This window comes from Aythya fuligula, chromosome 16 (assembly GCF_009819795.1).
Source record: "Aythya fuligula isolate bAytFul2 chromosome 16, bAytFul2.pri, whole genome shotgun sequence".
Taxonomy (NCBI): domain Eukaryota; kingdom Metazoa; phylum Chordata; class Aves; order Anseriformes; family Anatidae; genus Aythya; species Aythya fuligula.
Genome location: NC_045574.1, coordinates 7,926,379 through 7,951,696, shown reverse-complemented (window position 1 = coordinate 7,951,696; position 25,318 = coordinate 7,926,379). Strand labels below are relative to the sequence as shown.

At 40.0% G+C, this 25,318-nt stretch overlaps 1 protein-coding gene across 1 annotated transcript; it reads right to left on the bottom strand.

The window, feature by feature from the left end:
* Nucleotides 1–972: 972 nt before the first annotated feature.
* PARD6B (par-6 family cell polarity regulator beta) lies at nt 973–17,820 on the bottom strand. The gene is made up of 3 exons (XM_032198666.1): nt 17,692–17,820; nt 13,429–13,651; nt 973–5,416 (listed from the first exon to the last, which is right to left on the bottom strand). The coding sequence occupies exons 1-3, from the start codon at nt 17,755–17,757 to the stop codon at nt 4,590–4,592; spliced, it is 1,116 nt and encodes a 371-aa protein (XP_032054557.1). The 5' UTR covers nt 17,758–17,820; the 3' UTR covers nt 973–4,589.
* Between the last annotated feature and the right edge of the window lie 7,498 nt (nt 17,821–25,318).

The window sequence follows — 25,318 nt, the reverse complement described above, 5'->3', positions numbered from 1 at the left end:
GCATTCAAAATCAAATGCATGATAAAGTAACTGGATTCTTTCAGCTGCATATCACTATTAAGATACAGTAGTACTGTTTGCAGACTTTGTCACCTCCCATGGCTACCTCATAGGCAAGTTTGTACAGTACTCTTCATACAACTGAAGCTACAGTCATGCACGTATAAAGGAAGGTACAGGATAGAAGTCATATGGTTGGGCCTGAGACCAGCAGGCACAAAAGCTTTACACAAAAGAGCTAAAGAAACTGAAGTGTTTTGTTGCTAGGTAAATGTTTACAAGGGCTGCCAATGCATTAGATATGGGACAAAATATTTGTAAGTGGATCGAGTACAAATTAAAAAACTGCAAGAGTTATAACATACTTACAGTAACAGTGAAAGTCTCCAAATTGCCAGCAGCAAATGGTGAAGGAGGATGAAGAACCTTCTTCTAGTTTCATGTCCTAAACTTTACCGCAAGCAGTCGTCAGACAAGTGATACAATGCAAGATCAATTATTTGCAGCTACTGTAGGAATGAGCACATCACAGGTCAGACAACAGGACTGAGGGACAAGTTTCTTGAACTCTTGCATCCTTTCCACGTGTAAAGATTTGTTTCAGAGGAAGGGAGGAAGGAGCAGAGGAAGCAAACATTTAAGACTACTATGAAAACAGAACCCACTTAGCTGCCCAAGAGAAAACTTAAGCCCAACTAGATTCACACTTCAGAATAAGCAAGGGATGCATTCTTCCTCATTTTTACCTAAGAGTAATTGAGAAAAAAATATTTCATTTCTATATCTGTTTATTATTCCAGTCTGTAAAAATATAAGACTAATATACAACTACTACAGCTAGCTTGATTTTGTAAAATCAATCTTCATTCAGTGAGATACCAATGTACATTATACATCGAAGTTGTAAGAAAAATACTGATATTTGACATTTTAAACAAGTTCATTCATGTAAAAATCACATTGCAAGGAAAATTTAATTAGAAAATACATAATATTCACAAAAATACACATGTTAAAGACAGCTTGTGAGAACATTGTCCTAAATTTAATTCAGCTGTGGAAAAACATATGATTCACAGTTAGGCTTGACTTATCCAGTACCTTAGCAGAACTTCAAAGTAAATGCATCTTAATTCTATGAAGAATTTACTCTTTCCTATTAAGGTGCACTTAAACCTCCCAGTCGCAAGAAAGGAACAACTTCCCCCATGCATGTACACGACATATAACACTACTCAGAGGAATTTTAGTTTTCCACTCCATTTTTGAAATAATTTGGATATTTATAAATTAATTTATAAAATCTGGATTGAAAATACAATTTACATATATATGATACGTAATACACAAAGATTAACATTAATAGCAGCTTAATATTGTCAATCATGCATAGCAACCGCACTATCACTTCTGGATTTTTTTTTTTTTTTATAGCTAAAGATAAAAATTTGTATAAAAACAGTCAAGCCTTTAAGCATTTTCTTCCAAGGAGAAAATTGTAAAGATGTTAAAAATATAGGAGGTAGTGAATGAAAGGCTAACGATATCAGCATATTTTCAAAACCCTATACTGAGCCCCAGTACCATTTATATATAAAATTTAGCCATTCATAATCAACCATTGATCATCCTGAAGTAACAATTTAAAAGTATTTCATCATAGTATATGCATTAGTAAGATATGGAAGAACTTTAGAAGTTTCATGGTCACTGCAGCATTAAGTGATTATATGCTGTGCAGTCTGTCATTGTAACTAAATACACTAGAAAAACATTTTTAAGGTTTAATTTTTATTTTTTAATCAAGTCCCAAATGCTTAGTTTTACTATATATGTTATCGAATTTCTGTAAAACAGAACATTATTTGTTAAAAAATATCATTGCATGTATTTAGAGATCAATCAGTTTGCAGGAAAGGTCCTAAGAGGTGAATCCTCATGCAATTTATAGTGGGACCCTAGTTAAGTTTCTACAAGTCCTTAATACTGGCATATATATCCAAAATATTCATGCATCTGTTAAAAGCACAAATTAGGTAACACAAGAGTTTGGTAGCACACTCACTTTGGGTGTTTGTACTTGAGCAATGAATTGCCTTGTAACATTAGCAGTCTCAGACTCAACCCTCCTGTGTAAGCTCACCTTGCACCTAAGCTGCAAAATACTGAAGTACCACAGCAGACCCAGAATGTATTTCCACCAAATGAAACCATTACATCTGAAGTAAGTGCACTACCAGTTCATCTTCTGTATCTGTGGACCTCATTCTCTTCTCATCCACGTGCCTTTATTCCTTCGATAATTCACAATACATTCAAGTAAACAAAAGGCACAGAAGTGCAAACTAGCGTAATAAATGAAAGTCACCATTGGCTGATGATTTCATACAGGAAAGTCTTCTGATAAAGGAAAAAAAAAAGATATCTTAAAGTAAACAATCTTCCTTCAATAAAGGAAGTGTAGAGCAGCACTGACAGAAAATATGCATATTTAAGATGTACACATTGCAGAACCATTTATTTTTCTCATTTCACACTAAGTGGATGTAGTAACTTCATTTTAATAATTAGCAATATAAGTAAAACACTTAAATTCTTGGTCTTGTGGGAAAACATTCCAGGGCCTCTCCAAATGCATACTAAGGAAGCCATAAATCAATCCAACAAAACCACCCTAACCTGCACTTGCAATGCATGCCATTGCCTGTTATGCCAACTCTCCGTAAATCAAAAGGGGCATTAACAAAGCCTTCCTTGACATCTATGAGACTCAAACTCCAATGTTAAATACTTGAGATTATTAATTCAAAATTAAACATCACTAATACCTGTAGCAATTTTGTTTGTATAATTACAAAGAGCTTAAACAAATGGAGTTTTACCCTCTGATGTGCTCTGAAGCCTTTTACAGGTGCCTAAACATTACTCTCATGTTAGTAGAATTACCAGAGGTAGATGTTTCCCCAAGATAGACTGGGGAAAAAGAACAGGATTAGCCTCCTTTCCTGCTTATTACATCTCCCCACAGGGCAGAACATGCGTGCAAAAACCCGAAGTACTGGCTCTGGTAAGCACAGTACAAGAACTGGCCGCATCCTACCTCTCTCAGAGGCTAGCCTAGACTGCTAGATCCCTGCTGAGAAGCTCCATGCATCCTTCTCCTCAACCCTATTTGTTCCTATCTCATTTTCCTGCAACAACTTATGTTCCCACCGTAGGATCAGGTAGGGAACAGTGCCAAGTGGTGAAAGGGGAGATCTCAAATGCGGAGAGTATTGTAGAAACCTTTCCTTACAATTGTCCTAGTAAATTTGCAGCTGATTATGTGCATGCTTGCTTGTACATTTGCAGTATCAGGACTTGTCATCAGTATTTTGCTTTAAATACAGCAACTTTGTAAGATTCAAAACACCCAATCAGCGGTGCACAGGAAGATCAGTATTTATGGTTAAGTTCATTAGAACAAATAGTTTTAATAACAGCTCAAGTTCTATTAAAGCCTCATCCTGACTTCAAGCTTTTTTTCTTTTTAATCCAGGAACTTGAGTCAATTTAAACTGCTCTGAATCATTTAGGTTTGAAAAAAGTGACTTTTCACATTTGATTCACTACAACAAACTTTTGCTAGTAGAAATCTTTACAGCTTCTACTAGGTCTGATTTTAACATAGATTACATAGTATGTTATTTCCATAGCATTATGTTTACATCTGAATTCTTTAAAATTTACTGGGATTAGCAATTAAATCCAATGATATCCTTAAATATAGCAAACTAAAATGAGAACAGGTCTTTGAGATACAGAAGTATTAAGACTTTCACATTTGAGTTCAAAAATCGTAGTGTCATTAAAAGTAAGTTAACACGGCCATAAAAGGCAAATTAAGAACAGTAAAGGTGCCTGACTAATGAGCCTGTGGTTGCACATTCATTTACAAAGGGACACAACTTCAGAAGCCCCCACCTCCAAGCCCTGACTGTTGTCAGGGTGCTGACCCCTGTCACCTACCACTGTTGCTCAACAAATCAGGGAGTTTGACCAATCAAGAATCTCTTCCCACCCCACCTCCTGCTTATTTTTGTTTCCTCGTACGCAGAGCCACACAAACAGCTCTACCAGCAAAACAGCAGACCAGAACAGGAATGAAGTGGCTAAAGCAGCACCACCGTACGTAAGCAGCACTTCAGTTGAACATGAAACCACAGCACATTAGATAATCGACCTCACACAATAATGGAAGTTTGCTTCTATAGAACCAGTAGTATTTCACATAAAAAAAAAATCAAGTACCTTTAAAAGAAAGCTCACAGCCATCTCTTAACTATCCTTCATTTTCAGTTTAAATTTTCCTCATCCAATTTCAGTCAGTTATGAACTAACTGTTATCTTTGTGAAGTATTTACATGGAAGTGCAGAATTAACTGAAGTTAGTCAACTTATATCATTTTGAATGTCTCATATTTACTTTTTTCTCCTTTTAATCTAACTGCAGTGCTCAGTAGATGGAGAGGTATAAAACATATTACATATTAAACCAAATCAAAACATGTATGGCATCCTTGCTAAGTACAAAGTACACCAATGTAATTTCATAGCGTTATTATAGTTCCATCTTCTTCTAATGATTTATGATCTGGATCTTGTACTTCATATTCCATGCTAATGCTGCCTGCTGAATGATTCAAGTTCATCTCACTGGAAGGAAGGAAGCCGTTTTGTGTTGACTCATGGAGTTCAATTTGCGTCAATGATTCTATGCTTTCGCTGGTAGGTGCAGCTTTTGGAATCTGCTGTGGCTCGCCACTGTCTTCAATAACAATGTCCTCTTCATCGCTCTCTTCTTCTCCTTGCAAGAAATTTGCTAAAATATTTGGTGTGCTACTTGGAAGGCTAGATTCAGTAGACTGACCAGAGCTGCCAGAAGTCCGACTGTTCCTCACAACGTTATTTCTCTGGTTTGCTGGTCTTACTGTAATGATCAAGTTACGGCTGTTTGCAATCATCATGTCTGTAACCTGATCAAGGCTTTTTCCTGAAACTTCTATTCCATTCACCTCCAGTACTTCATCATTGACAGCCAGCAAGCCTGTGCTTTGAGCCAGACCTCCAGGGACAAGCCTGGATATGAAAATCCCCGGAACTTTCTCTAATCCATGGGGTGTTACTCTGACACTAGAGCCATCTCGTATATAGAATCCCAGGGGTTTGTCAGTTCCATACTTGTAAAGCCGTACCCTGCGATGGGTTTCTGGAAGGATATCTACGTCTATAATAGAAGATACCGGTCTGAAGTCTTGCGGCATGCTAATGACAATGTGTGGTTTCTTCTTGTGGTTATCTGGACGTAACACATTTGATAAGACATTTTTCTTCCTTGTCATAGTATCGGTACCAAAGGCACTGTAGTCTGCATCTTCTGTAAGACATAGCACATGGATGATTAGATCACTTTATATATGGTCCATATAGCATTGCTATCATGTTTTAGGTTAACAGAATGAAATGCCCAGCCTAGAAGGTTTAAGGCTTGCTATAGTAGAAACATCTCTCTATACTTGAAACAAGAGCTTTAATGTTATGGGATTCATCAACATTTGTAATGGTTTCTGTTTCCTACTACCAAAGGAAAAACAGTACCCAAAAAATGTAAAGGAAGTCAGCAGTAGTAGAGACAAAGAATTATATTCTAGCTGCTCGAGAAAGGTTAGAATGGAAAGAACGAGTACATTCCTAGAAACGCTTTAATTTTATTCAGAGTAATTCCACTTGCTAGTTTTCTCTCCTCAAGTTTCAGATCATTGGAAAAGAAAGAATGAAAAAGGGAAAGCAGCCAGTGTGCCTATTATTGCCTAGCTCCTGGAAGCTGGCCAAGTGACCTGGATTCAAACTCCAGAAAGCTTATTCCATTCTGCGCTCCTTTCCCTGCCCCCCTGTGCAACGTAGGTAAAATGGCTGCGGAGCAGGAACAAAGAGACCTTATACACAAACACTTTTCAAGCAAGATTTTTCAAACAAACAATACTGCCACGATTTGGTACAGAAGTGTACAAATGGCTTAGACTGTCTTTAAAAAAAAACACATGCAAGTCAAATATCTTTAACAGGAAAAAACAGGTTTTGCAGAAATAATCTGATGTCCAAAATGCCTATGTGCCAAAGGAAGCTTTCTTTAAGTATACTCCAAAAACGATGAACTGAAATGCATTCAGATCCAAATTCCTTTGGATCTACACTGGTATTGCTGTGATGTTGCATAGACTTTTCTGCAGTGGATTAAAATCAAGCAGAAGTAGTTTGCACTAACCCTGGGACTCAGAATGGAGGATTTCTTTGTAACATCACATTATGATGCCATTGGTATGGCCACAGAAATAAAAGAATAGCTTTACATTTTAATCTGTGGATTGAAATAACTATGGGAATGCTATCCTAGTGTGAAATTTCAGGAGAACTGTTCAATTGTTGATGAAGTACAGCATGAGTCTGTAAACCAGAAGACTTCCCCCCCCCCATACTAAGATGAAGATATGAGTGCATGTGCCAGCTGTACTTGGACTTTTCATTTCAGATGGCTTAACCAAAAAAGAACAGAGAAAGTAATTCCAAAGCAATAATCTATTCCAACTTGCAATACTCTTTCCTTCCCTGACATCAAGGCTACTGAAAATGAGTTGCTTTTTTAAAATATGCAGTTCATCTAAGACAACTGTGGACTTAGAATTCTACAACATAGAATTCAAAATAACACAATTTAAAGTTAGCCTACCAATAAAGTGATTATAAACTCGTTGTGTGTACAGAAAAGTAATAGTTCATCAACTGTTTAAAGAAGGTCCTGAAGAGGGCTTAAATTATATATTTATATATATAAATATATATATGGAAGTTTTTAGTTGAAGAAACAGATCACATCTGAACAGGCAAAGCCATCTACTAAAGACTGAACATCTGTATCAAACTAAAGTTTAAAGATTGTAAGTTTCCTTACAAGAGAAGTTGCTTAACACAGAGGGGAGCAACTTCTGAATAAGTTTCTGCTACATTAGTCTTAGAAGTGACTCCTGAGTATATCTCAGCTACTTTCAGATGACATGGATGCCTCACATAGTAATTTTTACTTCCGTTCTTCCTCACATTTGGCCATCTTGTCATCCAGACCACTGCTTCTGTAAAAACTGCTAAATGAAGAAAGGCAATACTAACAGACTGTTCCACGCGTTAATTTACTACAGACAGCCCACGATGCTCTTACTTCACACATACAAGTATATGTTGGCTTCTCTCCCACTTCACACACTCAGCTTCTGTGAAATCTGTTTCCCTGCCTTAGGATCTGCACATGTAATAACAAAGATAATCAAGAGTCTCACAAGGAAAAGTAAGAAAGGAAAAGCAAACAGAAGAATCTACCTGCACCAGCTACACTTGAGCACGTTAAATTAGGTGACTGAATACAAGAAATAAATTTTAGTTTAGTTGGGAACCCAAGAGGCTCTCTCAGGTAAGCATGGAATTAATGCTGTTGTTCAGCAGAATTTTTCAGTAGAAAAAGGTATAGTTTAAGACTAAATTAAAATAATAACAGATCTAACACCAAGCAAGAGAACTTTAGAAATAGCTTAAAACTCATTCTTCAGATGCTTGAGTGTTAAGTCAGTTTTGTGTTGGAAGAGAGGCTCTGTTAAAACAACCACATGCAAAAACAAACTCCCAAACCAAAGAACTTAACAGGTGGACTATGTCTGAAGTGTAAAACACTTCTCCAAATGCACACTTCCCATTTCCTGTATAAAATGCATTTTGGAATATCCGACTGAAGATCAGCCATTAAAAATCCTGCACTCCATAGCTGAAAACTAATATGTTGATTTTCTTCAGACAATGTGGAGCAATTCTTTTAATCTTTGCTTTAAGTTTATGATCAAAGAAAGAAGTATGAGTAGTAGCTTTGCCCTTATCTACTGACAACCCATCAAACCAGTTTCAAGTTAGACATCTGGTCATTACATTGTGAGGATCTTTGCAATTCAATGAGTTGCAATAGCCTTACTTTATTTGGAACTACAGCTGCTTACAAAACAACGGCAATTGTGAAATAACATTAGACAGAAGGGTTTTGCTTTAAAGATCTTTCGGTGTTAAATACAGAGTAATGCACAAGTACAGCAAGGAAGTGATAATACAGGTAAAGATTATCAGACAAACAATAGATAATGGTGACCTGAATGTCAGAATTCAGTAACAACGTTAATGAGTGCAAAGGTTAATTTTTAGGTCATGATTTCTCCTTCCCCCACCAGCAGCTGGTATGCATTGTAGTGATTTCAAAAACTATGTAAAAACTTCTGTGCAGTCCATGATTAAGCACTAAGATTTCTGATGCTCTAAAGCTCTGGTTTTTATGCTGCACAAACAGCGGCAAATTCAGCAAGACTAGTGAAAAAATATTTCAAGTACCAGAGAGACACTGCATGGACAAGACACATCGTTTTGCCTCATTTCAAAAGCTTTGCTTCTTTTTGGTTTGCATCGACACATTTCTAGACATCTAGTGCTGCATTACTCCCAAATAACTATTTCTTTTGGAAGTTCTCCATAAAGCCATTGACTAAGTTGGATGCGCTCTGACTGATTAGTTCCATATTGTTCAGACCTTAGGCCATATTTTTTATTAGAGTAAGCTCATCAAAAAAAAAATAAAAGAAAAAATGTACATGCAGAACATTTTGGGTTAGAGCATGAAATACTGACAAAAGCAACGCTAGTATGTAGGTACCAATTAATACTGGTACCAGCGAAACACTAGGTTTCTACTAGCTTTAGTATAGGCATTGCTTTGGAAACAGTATCAAAACATTGTAGGTATTGCTTTTCTTACAACTCCTCTTCCATATCAAGTATTGCAACACTAAAAGGTGTTCACTTTCTGGTTTTCCTCCTTCAATTCAAAGTGCACACATTCAGACTCTCGTCAAAGATTCAAAGTACATGGCGGTTTCATACATCAGCTACGACAGAACGTGTACCGTAGCGAAGTTCCCAGCTTCCTGCAGAGGGCTGGTAAAGCTCCTCCAGCTTCCTGGCAGGCCACATACCGTGATCCCCCTCCTGCCGCTGCCAGGCCCACACGGTAGGTTTGGAATGTGCTAGCTACACAAACATACAGACACTGCGTGCATCCCAGAAGATTTACTGGCTCTTGCAAATGATCAGTCTGTTTCTGTGCTCTACCCAACGGTTAGCTCTAGAACCATGCACATGGCTTTTCACAGCTTCCTTCCCTGACCAGTACAATTTTGGAGCACACAAAAAAGTCATCAGCCTGTGTGGCTTTCCATGACTATCAGCAGATTAGGCCCTACATTTTTGACCAAATCAAGTCTCTCACGTTTGTAAATCATGAAGTGTAGCAGCAAAAGGAGTGGCTTTGAAAGAAATCTTATGTAAGTACATCTGTAAGAACTTATATCAGAGACTCAAGTGCTTCTGAAACTAAGAACAGAAATGTATTGGAAGAGATATGAACTTCTAAAGGCTGTTACAGGACAAACACTATCAGAAATCTTAACACTGAGCTGGTACTTTTGCTTTGAGACATACTTCAAGTTAAATGACGCTTTGCTGAAGTGAAATAGCATCCCAAAATTGCGAGCTATGTACATCAAAACATTTAAGAAACTAAAGCAGAGGAATCTTGGGTTCTTGCATCGCAACTAGTCTTAACAGTGTAAGAATTCAAAACTAGTACAAACCTTAGGATACACAGTTAAAATCGTATAATTTGGAGGGGGGGAGATAGCAAAAGGTTGATGAAGAAAACTCATCTCTCCATATCTCATCCAAACAGCATGACTGTTTAACTTCACTGCTAAACAACTTTTCTAAAGCAATATTCTCAAGTACAAAGGCATCTTTGTTCTGGCACCTAGCTAATCAGTTTAAAGCTGCAGTGCAAACTATTTTGGCATAAAGCCAAAGGACAAGGTGTTAACTACAGATAATGTTAAGAAGAACGTCCACATAGCATAGAATTGATTATTTGTTAACTTCAAACTCAAGGTGGCACCAATCTGTATATGCTTACTACATGAAATTTAAAACAACCAGCAAGTGCCAAATCTGGTTTCAATTTAACGTAGTTCAAGACATATTTACAGTGTTTTTCTGATCTGCTTGCTAGGCAATGTAAAGTTACCCCTCAAGAATTACATTTGCATAAACCCCAAATCCTTACTACAGTGGAGTACGAATGCAGTTTACCATTGTAAAATAAGATCTAACAAATCATGTCTTATCTAGTGACACATTATAACAAAACAGTATTCTCAGAAAAAGGACACGATGCAGCTGGGATCTTCCCCACTATTCTAAAAAGCCAATTTGTCTTTTCACCAAAATAAAGCTTTCTCATAGCAGAAGTCTACTTTAATAAGTAGAAATTAATTAATTCAAGAATCTACTTTTTACTCTATAAACCCATGTACAGTGCAGAACTGATATTGTAATTTACTATTCTTACAAGTGAGCTTCACGGACATTAGTGAAATACATAGTCTGAGTTATTGTCTGTATTATTTATCTATTTATAATGCAAAATCCCCCATGTCAAATTGCCCTTTAGTGCCTGTGGGGACTGTTTCCCCTCCATGATTTTATCTCCAGTAAGATTTTTCTCACAGACAGAGCGACTCCCATGCATCTGGATTTAATCATGATACATCAGTCTAACATTTAAATTCCAGATGTCAACAGTACCTGTTAATCTCTTAAACTGCTGAATAAAACTCCAATAGGCAACTACCTTCTGCAAACAGATAGCCATTCTGAATTTGTGCAATATCAAGTTCTAATTTAGACCTAACACTGAAAAATAAATATTTTACAGAAAGGTACTAATGGTTAGAAAAATTTGAGAGGATTAATACTTTCATTAGAAGATCTCCAGGTTTCTTACCACATTAACTAGCATACACATACTTAGGACAGACAGCTTTCCAGTTTTGCTAAATTAGGAGTCAGAAGTGATTATTAGACAAAAGTATGCTTACTCTGATGTGACAAAATTTCTAGGTTAGACTTGTGTTACCACAACTGTCACATAGCACAATTGCAAAAACACCCCGTTGCTCTCACTTCAACCCGTTGAAGTGTTCTTTGGATGCAGACTAATACTATTTAACCTGGATTTTATTGTAGTCTGCACATATCTTACACTAGCTTTCAAAAAATAATGCATTCTTCTAGACCAGTAAAATACCGTAATAAAATTTCATATCTTAAGACAATACAAACTTTCTCCCCCACACTGCTGTCACATTCCCCAGTGGCTTTTTGCCAAAGACCTTAAATTCCCAACTATCCTCACTGTGTATACAAAAAGAGGACACTTTTTCAACAGAAAACCCATAGGGAACCTTTCAGCTGATTTTATATAGTATAGGAAAAACCACAACAAGCCTTACAAGAAGAAAAAGTTGAATTGTTTATCACTGTAGTTTCAGAACAGCACAGATCAGAGCAGCCCCACTAATAGGAAATGTTCAAGTATTTGATTCTCAAATTTAGAGGTATAGTCAATAAACTGCCACAGCCATGCAGATGAATTAATCACACCTTAACAGTAAGACTGCTGCACATGTACCTCAAACTCCGGCAGCTCAGTATTAGTTACATAACTTATCAGAAATAAAACACAGAACCAATTATTTCCACATTTTCCATCATATAGACACCTGTTCTGCAAGACAATGATGTTAAACCTCAATGTAATCAACAAAAGTGATCAAAGTGGTCACAAATAACTCAGAACAAAGTACAGCACTGGAAGTGCTGGACTCACCGGGCTCCTTATTTCCTAAAGCTCTACAGCCAGAAGACTTGTGTCAAAGGGAAGGTGATGATGACAGCTACTACTTTCTATAAAGCTTTTCTTGCCAATCAATTCCTGTCATGATAAACTTATGTGGGTTAATCTTATTTCACGTTCTGTACATTATATCAATTCTATTCTCAGTTTCTTGCAGAATTGTAAGAAATAATCCATCATTCTCTAAATAAAGATACAAAGAATGAAGTGTTAAAGATGCTACGCTAGTATGAATTGGCATTAGGAGTTTAACGCTAGTAACAATTTTGAAAACATATGGTGTTAAAATGTAACCTCAATAATCCCAGTCTGACAAAGTAGCTTATCTGTTTTCGTCATATGGCTACAGTAAGAGATTAAATGGAATCATAGACCTCTTCTACATCACCATTCTATTAAAGCAAATGGTTTGTCCCCTTGGCAATTCAGGGATGAAAGTATATAGTCCTTGCTATACTACACTCAACAAGACAAATACATTGTCAGAAACACAGCAGCTGGCAAGCAGCCACACTGGTTTTGAATATTGTTTTTCTGTCAGGCTGCTTGTTGTGGAGCTTGTTCATTTTGTGGAGTGGGAAAGTCAATAAGAGCTTCTGATGCCCTAGTGTTTTCTAAGGAAAATATGTCTGCCAACAAGCAACAGCCAGAAACAGCGCACATCTGTACAGAATAGCTAAGGAACAAGTCCATTGACTGTGTTATGACAGGAATTGCGCGTGCACACGTTCACATACATACTTACGCACATACATGCATCCACACACACTCCTGTATGCAAGTAGGTAGAAAACCAACAAATGCAGAGATTAATTTTTCTTGGCTTCTCTGGAGTAAAACAATTTCAAGTCCCATTACTACATTCCACCCCCTTCTCCAGTTCCTTATACTGGATATATTCTGCTAGACAAGAACAAATGCAACTTCAAAATTGATTTCTGCCTCCAGATCAAAATGAAAGCAGACACTGAAAAAGACAAACTGAACTTGTACCTAGAAAACATGCTATCTTTAAAAAGCAAGTTGACAAACTAAGCAGCATTTACATTTGCGAAGTTTGCACAATCAATTTGTCATTTTGAAAGCTTCTGGTTGTTTTATTAGAAAAGTGTGATAAGAATAGCATATTAAAAGTTAGTCTTTATACTGATACTTAATACTTTATGTAGTAAGACCTTCTAGATTCTTTTCCATGCTGTAATGGTCTTTTCCCATGTCTGATCAAGGCTGGAATTTTAAATGAAACACATCCAACATATGGAGCATAAAACCCTAGAAATACTGAGTTGAAAGTTTATTTTCATTTAATTAAATGAAACCAGAATGAAGCATTTGCTAGAGATTTAACTTGATTTTATCCAACCAAACTAAATACAAGAAAAATGCACAAAGCATAAATAGGTTGCCTGAGGAAGAAGCAAGAGAGAAGAATTGTAAATAAATTTCATGATCTATAATTATGGAATTCAGCGTTGTAGAAGAGGGCATTTCCTCCACACGTCATCCTGTTACTGCAGCACGGTACTGCAAACAAATGATTCACCCGCTTCAAGTGTGCTTACCTTTCCTCTGAATGAAAATCCTAAGTAGAGGATTGGCTGTGGAAACTGCTTTATGATAGTTGTCGTCATTATTGATAGGCAGCAGGTCTCCGTGAATGTCTGTATATCCCACTAGAACATCAACATTGGGTATCTTGTGCACGTGCTGCAGTAATCCATAGAACTCCTCAAACTTCCCAGGTTTGGACCTCTCCAGAGAAAACCGTCGAAACTCTGCTCCAAACTACAACAAAATATACCTTTATTTGCATGGAAATCCAACATATACTCAAGCAAAAGTATGTTTTGTAATTAAAAAGAGTAAACAAAACTATAACCAATAATTTTGAAGGGGAGTACAAAGGTCCATTAACATTGTTTTTTCCAAAGTTCTCATAAGCTGCTTTCACTGCTGTTTGTGTCGAAGCATTTGCTAACACGGGAAGCTAGCATTAAGGTGACAAACCAGTGCAAGAATAACAGCAGATTCTCACGTGCTTCTGAAACAGCCATGCTCTGGGTAAGGGAGGGAACTGATACCCAGCACTGTTTGTTGGTGTCTCAAAAACAAGCGTGATTGACTTTCTGTGGTATGTGACTACCTGAAGGTTTTCAAGGAAGTTTCTGAGCACATTAGAATGGCATGCATAGCTTGATACGTGGCTCTGGTTAATGCATACAAGGCTTAGTAGTGTTCGTATTCCTAGCTGTTCAGACCATAAATAAAAAGCCACTTTGACCTGACGAATATAAAGAACGGCTCTCGACTTTCAGTACAAACTATGTACGTGCCCTAAAGCTTTAGTGAGATGGTCTTAAGGCAATTCTGCTGTTGCTTGGAAAGCAATCAAGAGGGAATCCAACCACTACCCCCCTTAAGAGCATTCAGAAGATTTGCCTCTGCCAACAAGACTCAAATCTTGATTGCACAGCCATTTAAAATGTAGCTGCATCCAAAGTTTAAAACAGATGAGATGCAGACAATACACAATGCCACACACTTCATCAGTGGCACTGTGCTTTCAGGGGTTGCATGTGCATTTAGTCATTATGATCATCCAACAACAACAAAAAACCACAACAACAATAAAGAAACACCCAAAATAACCCAGCTCCCTATTCCACTAAAACTTTACTCCCCTAAGTAAGATACTTTTTTTTTTTTTTTTTAATAAACTAATGCTAACAATGCTTCAAGCTTAATTGTAAGCAGAGCACGAGGGCACATAGAACAAAATACTGGCTGAAGTCTGAGCTTCAGTGTCCTGTATGTGCTACCCGCAGCAGACGTGAGGATGCACAATACCAGGCCTCCAGACCAACCCTACCTCACATTTGATTACAGCCTTTTGGAGAATAAAAGCTTCAGAGTTCACACATACAAAGAAATGAAAACAAGGAGATAAAGACCCTGATGTTAGTAGGGTGTTAATGTGCTAACTCCAACACTACACAGCAAAGCACCCTGCCCTGCCCCAACACCTCTCCTTCCTCCAAAAGGTGCAGTTAAAGGCTATAAGCATTCCTCTCCTAGAAACACTCCAATAATAGGAACATTAAGTCAGGAGAATGATTCATGTGTGCTTACCAAAAAGCAAACAGCCGCCTGCAGGAGGCCCTCCCTCCACGTCAGAGGCAGCATGCTCAGTTATGACGTCGGTGAAAGAATTTGTCTCGTGTTCCTATTTAATCTTGCTTCAGCTATTTGAAGTATGAACGCTACAGAAACTCTCCAGGCATTGCACCAAATTCCATTTGCTTGGCTTTGAAAAACTATGTAGTTTAAATACTATTACGTTAAAAAAGCCAACAAACCTACTCTCAACTTGAAGGAAGCGTTAAGTCCTACTGTAGGAGGCAGACAAAGGACCAGCTTTTCAAACTTGGGATTTCAGTTTTCCACATGATTTTATATGAAGTTGGTGCAAACACCAAGAAACAAATCATCTGGCTATTACTTCCTAACGGGGCTTGCCAGATGCTCGATGCTATTAGGAAGCAGATAAACACAAAAGTAAAACCATGCAATTTCATGGGCAGTTTATTTTATCCTTCTGAATTGTTTTCGGTTTATATCAAATATTGCACTCCAAGCCATTAAAGAAAAAAAGATGCACTGGCAAAAATTAACAACTTGTAAGAAGTTTAAAGGAGACAAAAGATTCAGAGAGACTAATTTAAGAAAGGAAAGCTTCCTGCTGCTGGAGCTGGTTACAAATACTTGCTGTTACGTGGTAACTCATCTGGGAAAACACAAGCTATGTCAACTTACTAAGAAGTTACTAAAGGACACAAGTAAGACTGGCCTTTGAGAGGAATCTAAGTCCTCTGTAACACAGCCTACTGCTGCTATACTATTAGTGGTCTCCAGCAACAGTGACAGAACAAAACTTAGAGCTACCGTATCCATCTTTGTCTTATCAGTATTAGATTTCATTCTGAAAAAAAATACTGTCCCAAGTCATAAGGGGAGGGCAGGACAGGGACCTGAACTTTCTATCTCAGGATCCAGAAGTTTATCTGGGAGCTTTCATACCATCACCAGAAACTCTAAGAGGGTGTATAAAACTTGTCTGTGATTAGAGAAAGGGTTAGCCAGAACAAATACAGTATGGGGCTTCCCAGGGCTAGCTCAGACCAGTTACCCAAATTGAGCAAGCTAGGCTACAAAAATAGTTTTCCTCATATAACGAGTTGGGCTGTGCTGACATCTTTGTCAGTAAGGGCACGATTATTGATTTGGAGTACCTAAATAAGGAGCTGTGCATCACAGCCTTCAAAGCCAGGCGGTAATGCTCCCCTCCACCTCCCACAGAACCTTTCTTTTCAGAATTCCGTATTTTCATAGAAGGAAGATGACTACCATGCTACATTAAATCAAGGTGAGTTTAAATAATGCATTAGCGACAAGTAGTTCGAGGAATGCCTTGAAACCTGCTTTATAATATGCACTTAAGAGACAGTCCCTATTCATTAGAACTTCAGCACTTCTCTATGAATACCAAAGGGTGCATCGCTCAGCTGATCTCCAGATACATTTTAAATCAAGCAAAGCACATGATGGGGGAACATCAAACCTAGCGATCTGGGCTAAGGCAAGGCATATTCCACAGCAACAGCTATGTTTAATTAGTATTTGGAAGCGTGGCTGCCAGGTATTCCTGTGTATTTTGACTTTGGCCACATGAAGGTTAAGTTAACAACACTTTAAAAAAAATCATTACCACCAACGCAAGCTAGAGAAGCCAACCACATGTTTTGTAGTAGAAGTTTCAGCATTTTGTCATATTAATCTTAAAAAAAAAAAAAAAAAAAAAAAAAGGAAAAAGAGAAAAAAAAGACACCCATGTCCTAGCTGCTTCACCCACAGTGCAGTCGCGATACCCGATTTGCAGGAAATGACAGGACACAACACAAGCAAACAGACTGGAGACTAGTTTAGAAAAAACAGAGACACACGAGATGCATTCACAGATAGAAGAAAACACATTCCTGTAGAGGTGAGCACAGACAATGGAAACGGGTTTTTAATCTCAAGTTATATGTATTTTTTAATAGCTTGACACCAATTAAGATGTCTCAGATCCCACATCTTTACTGTTGTAAATTTTAGTTTGCAAGTAACTGCAAAATGATAAGTCGAGGAAATATTATCCATCCAAACCAAAACAAAGAATAAAATGTTTCAGAACTCTAAAGATTTGCCAACAAGACCATGGCTCAGCAGCACACAGAAATTAACAATTGGAAGAACGGATGCAGAGATAATGGTGCAAGATGATTCAGAGAACCGTGCGAAGCTTTGACAGCAAGGAACTGTTGGTATAAGCCACAAGAGAGATACGGGCTTGATAAAGTAACTCCCAGTGTAAAGTCCTTGAGGAGTTTTTAAAGGCAAGTGCTGTGTTAAGGGAAGGCAGCCAGGTAGCTACTCTACCAAACAGGGCGAGCTGTAAGAATATGCTCTACTTTAAAAACAAATAAACAAAAAAAACAACAATAGAGTATAGAAATGTAGAGCCATTAAGTTAAATAAATACATATATATTTCTTTCCAGGTTTGGACGAAGAAGAGGTTTGGGCTTTCCGCCTAAAACCCCTCTTTCCCCTCAGACACCCGCACCTTCTCCCCCTCCACCTCCTTCCCCTCCTGGGCAGGGCTGGGAGCCCAACACCCCCCCCAAACCCTCAGACCCCTTTTACCCCCCCCCCGGGGACCACAGACACCCCCACAGCGCCCCGGGGGCGCTCCAGGTGAGCCCACCCCCGCCCCGCGGCACCCACCTTGCTCTTCACCTCCATCGTGCCCAGGCCCCGGCTGCCCGCGGCCCCGCGGTGAGGCCGGTTCATGCCGCCGGGAGGGGCCGCACCTCAGCCTCGTCCCCTTACTCAGCTCCGGGGGCCCTCCGAAGAGCTCTGGGGAAAGGAGCGAGGCGCCAAGGGAGGGATCGAGGCGGGGAGCGAGGCCCGAAGCCGCCCGCCCCCGGCGCCGTCCGCCCGCCGCCTCCCGCCGCCCTCACAGCGGGGCCGGGGCGGGGCCTGGCGGCCGCCCGCACCTGCCAGCCGCGGGGGAGGCGGGGCCGCGCCGCCGAGCCGTCACCGCGCCTGCGCAGCCGGGCGGGGCCGCGCACCTGCCGCTCGCGGGCATGCGCACTGAGGGAAGTGGGGGGGCGCGGGGGCGCGCACCTGCGGCGGAGCTCGGCGGGGTTCCAAGATGGCGGGCGGCACCCCGCTGAGGGGGGGGAGCGGGTGGGACGCGATAGGGAAGCACGGGAGGGTTTTTTTTAGGAAAAAAACTCAGGGAGCGGGCGTGGGATGCGCCTTGGTAACCTTTGGGCTGGAGGAGCTGGGGCTCGTGTGTAAATACGGGGCTGTGGCGGCTGGAGAGCAGCGCTTCGCCCCCCCTTCCTCCTCCTCCTCCTCCTCCTCAGCCCCCGTGCCTGGCCTCAGGCTGTGGAGCGCCCTCTGCAGCGGGAGGTGCCTCTGCCCCTGCTGGGGTATTAATAATTAATAGAATTAAATGATCTTTAAGGTCCCTTCTAGCCAAAACTGCTCAGCAATTCCTCTGGTCCTCCGTGAGGAGCTCCTCGGGCCTGGCCGCTCTGAGGGCAGTGGGCGATGCCTCAGGTGCCCCTCAGCTTGGAGCAGGTGCGCCCGTGTCCGAGGATGTGTGCACAGGTTACGTGGAAGGTATTTACAGTTACACAGAGCATATCTGGAGGAGTGGGGTAAAAGTTTGAGTTCATGCTTTCAGGATGTGTTGAAGCCCATCCTGGCTGCGGAGTTGTTGGAGTTTGTTTTCATTTTAACCACAGCTAATACTGTGGGATCTGGTAACGTGTCAGAACAGTTGGCTTTGTGGCCTGGTTTATTGGCTTTATGCTGACAGGAAATCTATTTTTTCATATAAAGGCCTACTTAGTTTCCTTGTTAGGGGACTGACAAACCTACATAATGGGGAGACCATTTACGTTTTACAATCTGAAGAAAAAAGATTTTCCGTTTACATAATTTTGCATATACAGGCAGAAAGAAAGTGTGTAGATTGATCTAGTTATGTCAACAAACCTTTGAAATTATGTTTTGTTTTTTTTTTTCCCCAGCGCATAAAACTGGTAGAAGGGAATTCAGTGTGAGGCATCCTCTTGTACGCTGTGTGCAGACGGCTGTCAGGAGTTCAAACAGCTCCTTGCGGTTGAGGCAAGGTGTGTGTCTAGTCAGTTCTTAAGTCTCAGCTGGTAATCAGTAATATTAAAAAAAAATCCAGTACTGAATCACTTTTAAGTCGGTAATGTTTTGTACAGTTGATCTTGTCATGCCAAAGGCAAAGAAATTGCAGCTATCACTCAAGCCAAGACAAGCTGTAATTACTACAGAGGATATTGTTAATTCTTAAGTATAGTTTGCTGTCAGACAGTGTCTAGGCTAATTCTGGTCTTCCCATCCTTCGTCTAGTATGTTTTGTTTCTACCCTGCAAAAAGATGAGAATCCAGCCTGCAAATTTAGATAAAATCTGTGTGTTGTAAACAGAAGGCAACAGATTACAGCTACGTGAGCAGGACTTGGATAAAACCTCCCATTTTGTCACTCTGTAATTAGAAAATTGGAAAGAGTTTGGACTACTTTCCATTTCTGTCTTCTATGGCGTGCTTGTCTTAGAGAGTCGTAGGAGAGCACCAGGAACACCTTTTACATCTTTTCTTTTTTTAAGCAATTGGTTTGCCATTTTTCTTTGGAGGAAAAGGGGGGAAGAACCTTCTGAAGATGATTTGTGCTTAAAGCCATTGTGCAGTTAATTTTATTGCTATAGATTTATGAGGTATCGTCTAAGATATTTTTTTTCTATCTTGAATTCCTCAAATGGTTGGAGTTCCATTCAGTGGGTGTGGCAGCATGCTTAAGGAGTCAGGGCAAATTCATTTCAAGTCACTGAAACCAACCTAATAAAATGTATTAATCACTGGCTTGCTTTCATCACGAGGAGCTGACGTATGAGGAAGGAATGCAATAAACAATTTGATTTCAGATAAAGGTAGGGAGAGAGGCTTTTTGTGCCAGGAGTAGCACAAGTTTATAGAGCTATTTTAGTCACAATTTCTGGAAAACCAATGACTTGATCACGACTATTCATGGCACCTTTAGTTTCAGCTCCTGTGAAGTTGAAAGACAGGTTGGGTTTCCTAATCTCTGGATAGCTGGGGAAGTTTGTGGGAGGACTTTTTTTTTCTCCTGTTTGTTCTCATAGGGAAATTAGTTCACTAAGTCCACCATGGAGTATAATGAGATGCTTCTTTCCCATCTCAACATTTCCCACTTTTTAATTGGAGTGGCAATATATATATAATATATATACAACCCTCCTGGGGGTTGAAAGAATACTTCTAAGAATAAAAAAATGTCTACCAGCATATATTGACTGTTACTGATGACCTACCAAATCTTTTATTGTGTAACTCAGAGCTTATGCTATTTTTACATTTAACTTAAGATATTTTTTATTTGTACAAGACAGCGCTTGCTCATTAGATCAAGCAGGGGGCAATCTGATTAAATACTGGAGTTGACGAGAGGTTTTTTTCAATAGGAAGAGAAGTTTTATTAAAAAATGATAATAAGGTCATATCACAGATTCTACTCCTTTCAAATAGAATTTGTATGTGTAGGCTTTCATTTTGATACCTTTTGCAGTTTTTGATATGTTCATCTTGTATAGCAGTTACATTTCCCTGCAAAGAGTGGAGTTCTCAAGAACAGTGTATATGCTTGGATAGCTTTGTTTTCAAAATGCTAGGGATATATGTGAGCTCAAGTTGTTTTTCCTTTTCCCTTTATAAGTACGGGCAAGCCGTTCTTGTTGTAGAAGTATCTGATGTTCACAAATGCAAATAATGTTGTAAAGCACTATTTATAGGTACCCATGAAGCCATGGAACATTACGTTCTGTTATTTTCATAATATTCTATTATCTCTTGTGATCCTGGAGTAGGATCCCTGAATTTACAAATGTGGCATTATATAAAAAGAAGGAAGGGTAGCTTGTTATGTTTTATCTCCATGAAATACAATGCATACCAACAGCACTACACAAACACAAGCACAAAGCTCGTCAAATAAACCCCATTATATAGCAGTTTAGTTAACTTATTAAGAACAGTAATATTTAAATAGGGCACATATAATAAGAATGGAGTTCTTTTCCTGGACTCGTGACACTTGGTGCCATGTACATTTTAAGGGAGGGGGAAGAATTCTTGTTTTGCTTTGCTTTTTAGTAACGGATGTATTTCTTTTTTAACTGCATATCTATAAAATAACTTTCAGCACGGAAGTAGTGATATAATAGTATGTTGCTTTTCCTGTATGCAAATCAGCAATACAACACACTCCTATCAAGAGTAGATTGGTAGTGCTGTGGTTGTATAGGTGCAAGTATATAGTTAGAAACCGTGCTGCTGCTAGATCTGCGTAGGTCAATAGATAACACGTTGGTGTTTCCTTCCCTAAGGTAGTATATGAACGTTAGTTAGTTATCTCTCCAGTACCCGCTATTTTTAATCTAGAATTTGGAAAAATTATGATGGACCAAAGGAATAATTGCTCAGAATTTTCATTTAAGCTTCACGTTGGTAGAGTTTGGAATTTTAGTTTTGGCTTAAAGAGAGAATTAGATAAAAAGCTCCACTTAATAAACTTTTTGGAGTAAAGATTTTGCTTGTCTCGATAGCATGTTCCTGCTATTGGTGCATAAAAATGCCCCCTGCTGGCAGCTGCAGCCTGGAATAAATGCTGCTTTAAGTGCTTTCTGCTGAATAATGGCAACTTACACCTTTGGCTACAAAGGAATGTTTTTAGACAGAATGATGTTTGATAGATCTTAAAATTACTTGTGACCACCCATGGTACGCTTAATAGAGCAAATCAGCATGCCTTGCCAGTTGTTAAAGGTAATTAATTACCTATCAAACAAGCAGGTAACATCTGAGCTGTAAAGCTGCCGGGCTGCTGTGGATGCTGACAGTTTCATCTGCACATCGCGCTCCTGTGTCGCTGCAGGGTGGTGCTGTGCCGCCTCCTCCTCCGGGGTGCGGGCTCTGAGCACTCGGCAGTGTTTGCAGCTCCCTTCGCGGATCTCCCGCACTCCCTCACTTACCGCCTCGGGGCTCGGTGCTGCGGGCAGCGCGGGGCGGGACCCGCCACGGGGGCGGGGCTTGCAGCAGGCCCCGCCCATCTCCCACCAGGCCCCGCCCCCCCCCCCGACGGCGTGGCGGGAGGTGCCGGCAGGGGGCGGTGCGGGGCCGCGGGGCGCTGGCCCCGTTCGGGGGAGCTGTGAGCAGTCGCCGTGCCCAGGCATTGAACTGGCCGCGGGGTTTTTGTGCCCAGGGTGTTGTGAGCACACATCAGCGAGGCGAACCCGGTGTGAAGCTACGGAGCTGAGGCAGGCAGACGTGTAGACGCTGACATAATAGGGCTGTCGCTGCTTATTAACCGAGCGGCACTGATCCGCTGTAATAAGTAAAAATAGAAAAGGGCAAGCTGGGAAGAGCAGCGAAGCCATTCAGTTTTTCCATGTATGTCACATTTGGAAATACTGAGTCCATGTGAGTTCAGCCACTGTCACAGTCCTGCTCGGCTTTAAGAGCGTATTCTCTACTTCTGTTGGCCTCTCTTCTGTTTTCCCTCCTGAGCTATAACACTGTGAACTAAAAATTCCAGTGCAGGCAGATGAATGTACAAAGAAGCAAAAACTCAAATGCTTAGAATTCTGGACCTGTGTAACTACAGTTTATTCTTATTATAGCACACTCAGAAAATCTCGGTAAATATTCTTTATATAGGGATGGTGTGCTTGAACTTCTGAAGTTTGTTGTGTTACAATAACAAAAGTGCCAATGTATTGATAATCTGCTTCTATGCAGATTACTTCATATTAATTAACATTGAAGTAACATTTTAAAATGAAAAGAATGCAAAATAAAAAAGGGTGGTGTAGAGAGACAAGCAACTGTTAGCATGCATATTGCTTGCACCAAGAGCTGCAAGAAGAATGATTGTTTTCTCCAGGTTAGCCTGGGGTAAAGGACCATATTAAGACTGCTAACTAGGTTATTAGCTAAGTTATTAGCTACTGCTAGTGTAAACAGAGGTATGGCTCACAGGAGCCTTTGTTAAAAGTCAGTTTAGTCTGGATCTTCCCTAGTAGCCTAGTCTACACAGTTTTCTGTCTATAGTTCAGTTGGTTTAGAGACCAAAAAAGAATGACTTAAGTCCATACTTAAACAATAACATTGTTTAAAGTCAATCTGATAATTATTAAAATTGCTTAAAGTGAATCCGATTTTTCCAGAACATTGGTGTGGCTGGAACAGTCAATGTATAATATTTTTTGCAACTGTCCTGAATATTTCATTGCAGAATGATCTGTGTGTATCATTGGCACACAACTTGATGGATGTCAGGTGGCTGAATTAATATTTGTGAGGTGCTTTGAGGTTACTGGAGAAAACACTCGCATTTTTAATGGCCCTTTAGGTCTGAGAGACATCAGTGTATTTTGTTTTTTTATTCATAAATATTATAATGGTGGCAGCAATTGAGTATTTACTGCTTTTTATATGCGTGAGAATACCAAACATATGTATTTTTAAAGGAAATTCCAGAAGACTGTGAAACTAGCTTGTAACAATAGTTTTTAGGTTTGTGTCCATTGTTTTCAAGAATATGTAAATTGTTACATTATAGAACTCACTTTGAACCCTGCTACATAATTAGCTGCACTAAACATCAGTATTCAATTTGGAAAATCTGTAGCCAAGTGTTTTATTACAATTTCATGGAAAAGGAGAGAATGTGAACAAAACCGTTGAGCAAATAATCTGAAATGCAGTTAAAAATAATGAAAACCAAGCACCAGCCGCATAAACACACCAGATGAAGACACAGCAAATGAAGGTCATAAAAAAATAAACTGGAATAAAAACACGACCAATCCTCAGCTGAACTAAATATGGCCATCTGCAGAGGGAGTGATGGAACCTCGGTCATTTGCGTTAGCTGAGGGTTTGGTCTGTGCAATTTATTATAAGTCAGGAGGAAATGACAGTAACAGTAAAGGTTTTTGGTCAACAGCAGTTGTGTAGGGCTCCTGCAGAGATTTGGTGTTCTGACAACCGTCCTCCTGCAAATCCAGTTAAGTTGCTTTAAAATAGCCCCTGCGTGCTCCACCCTGCTGCGTGGCTGGCACACTGAGACACGAGTCCGCGCTGTTACGGCTGCAGTTCACAGCCCAGGTTTTAGCATAGCCCTGTGCTGTGTGAGCTGATCTGACACAGCTCACGCTGCTGGGCCTGAGGCAGGAGCACGCAGCCAGCTCTGCTGGCCCCCTGTAAGACTGGTAACCCCAAGCAGAGGCCGGCCGTGTGGTGGCTTGCTCCATCTTAAGCTGCTATAGTTGTATTTGCCAGGGGGATGCTGCTTCAAGCAGTGTGATTGGTCTTAAAACCCTCAAATACTGGGAAAGGCAAGAGAACAATAAGTAGAGTTACAGTTCTTAGAATATGTAATGTTACATGCACGAGTCCATGTGTTTATATCTCCTTGCAGTTTGTCTTCTCCGTGGGGTATCACTGGTGCCTTTTTTCAGCCCTCCAAGCACCTATCAGCTTCAAGATCAGGTATGAAAACCATTTTTACTTGCATTTCAGCACTGTTCATTCTAAAGCATATTAAACCCAAAGTGCTTGAGTTATTTGCTCAGCTGACTCCATCAGCCCAGCTTCTTTCCTATTGCTCTCACCTTCATGTGTGTCCATTCCCTCCTGCATCTTCTTAAAACCATGCTTTTTTCAGTGATGTGAGAGAAAAACCCTTTTCAAGGCTTTCATTTAAGCAATGTCATAAAGTACTGTAAAAGAGCAATAGCTCTGCCCTGACAGGTTCTTGGGGGAGATCTGTGGTCAGCTGGTGTTTTGGGAGCTTTAGCTTGTGTTTTATCCTCCTGAGACAGGATCATAGGAGGGCCTGGTGCGTGTCCTAGGTCTCGCTGTACGTGGTTAGAAGGGGAGCAAACACGTTTAGTAATAAAGTTATCTTACAAGCACATCCGACTTCCGTACAGTCAGCTCATTTGCTTTGCGGGGAGCGTTGAGCTTCCTGTGCTGTCAGTCAATCAACTTGCTGACTCTGTGGGGAAATGGTGAAAAAACACGTGAAAGTGAAAGAGGGATGAGACACACCGTAATTAATACAAGGTGCTGTGCCCAGGGCAGGAACGCAGATGTGCGTTGGTGTTTACAAAAGGCCTGGCAAGGCATTGTTCAAAAGAAAAGAGATGTGATTGTGTGGGTTCATACGGTGAGGCAGGGAACCTGGGAGGATCTCGTCCTGCTTTCTACATCACAAATTCACATCTTT

Bases quoted from the DNA above. Each gene is read 5' to 3' on its own strand.
- PARD6B (XM_032198666.1), bottom strand. From the start codon at position 17,757: ATGAACCGGCCTCACCGCGGGGCCGCGGGCAGCCGGGGCCTGGGCACG. The intron at 13,652-17,691 runs GTGGGTGCCGCG...ATTTTGTTGTAG, and splicing joins CGATGGAGGTGAAGAGCAAG to TTTGGAGCAGAGTTTCGACG. The intron at 5,417-13,428 runs GTAAGCACACTT...TATGTCTTACAG, and splicing joins GATTTTCATTCAGAGGAAAG to AAGATGCAGACTACAGTGCC.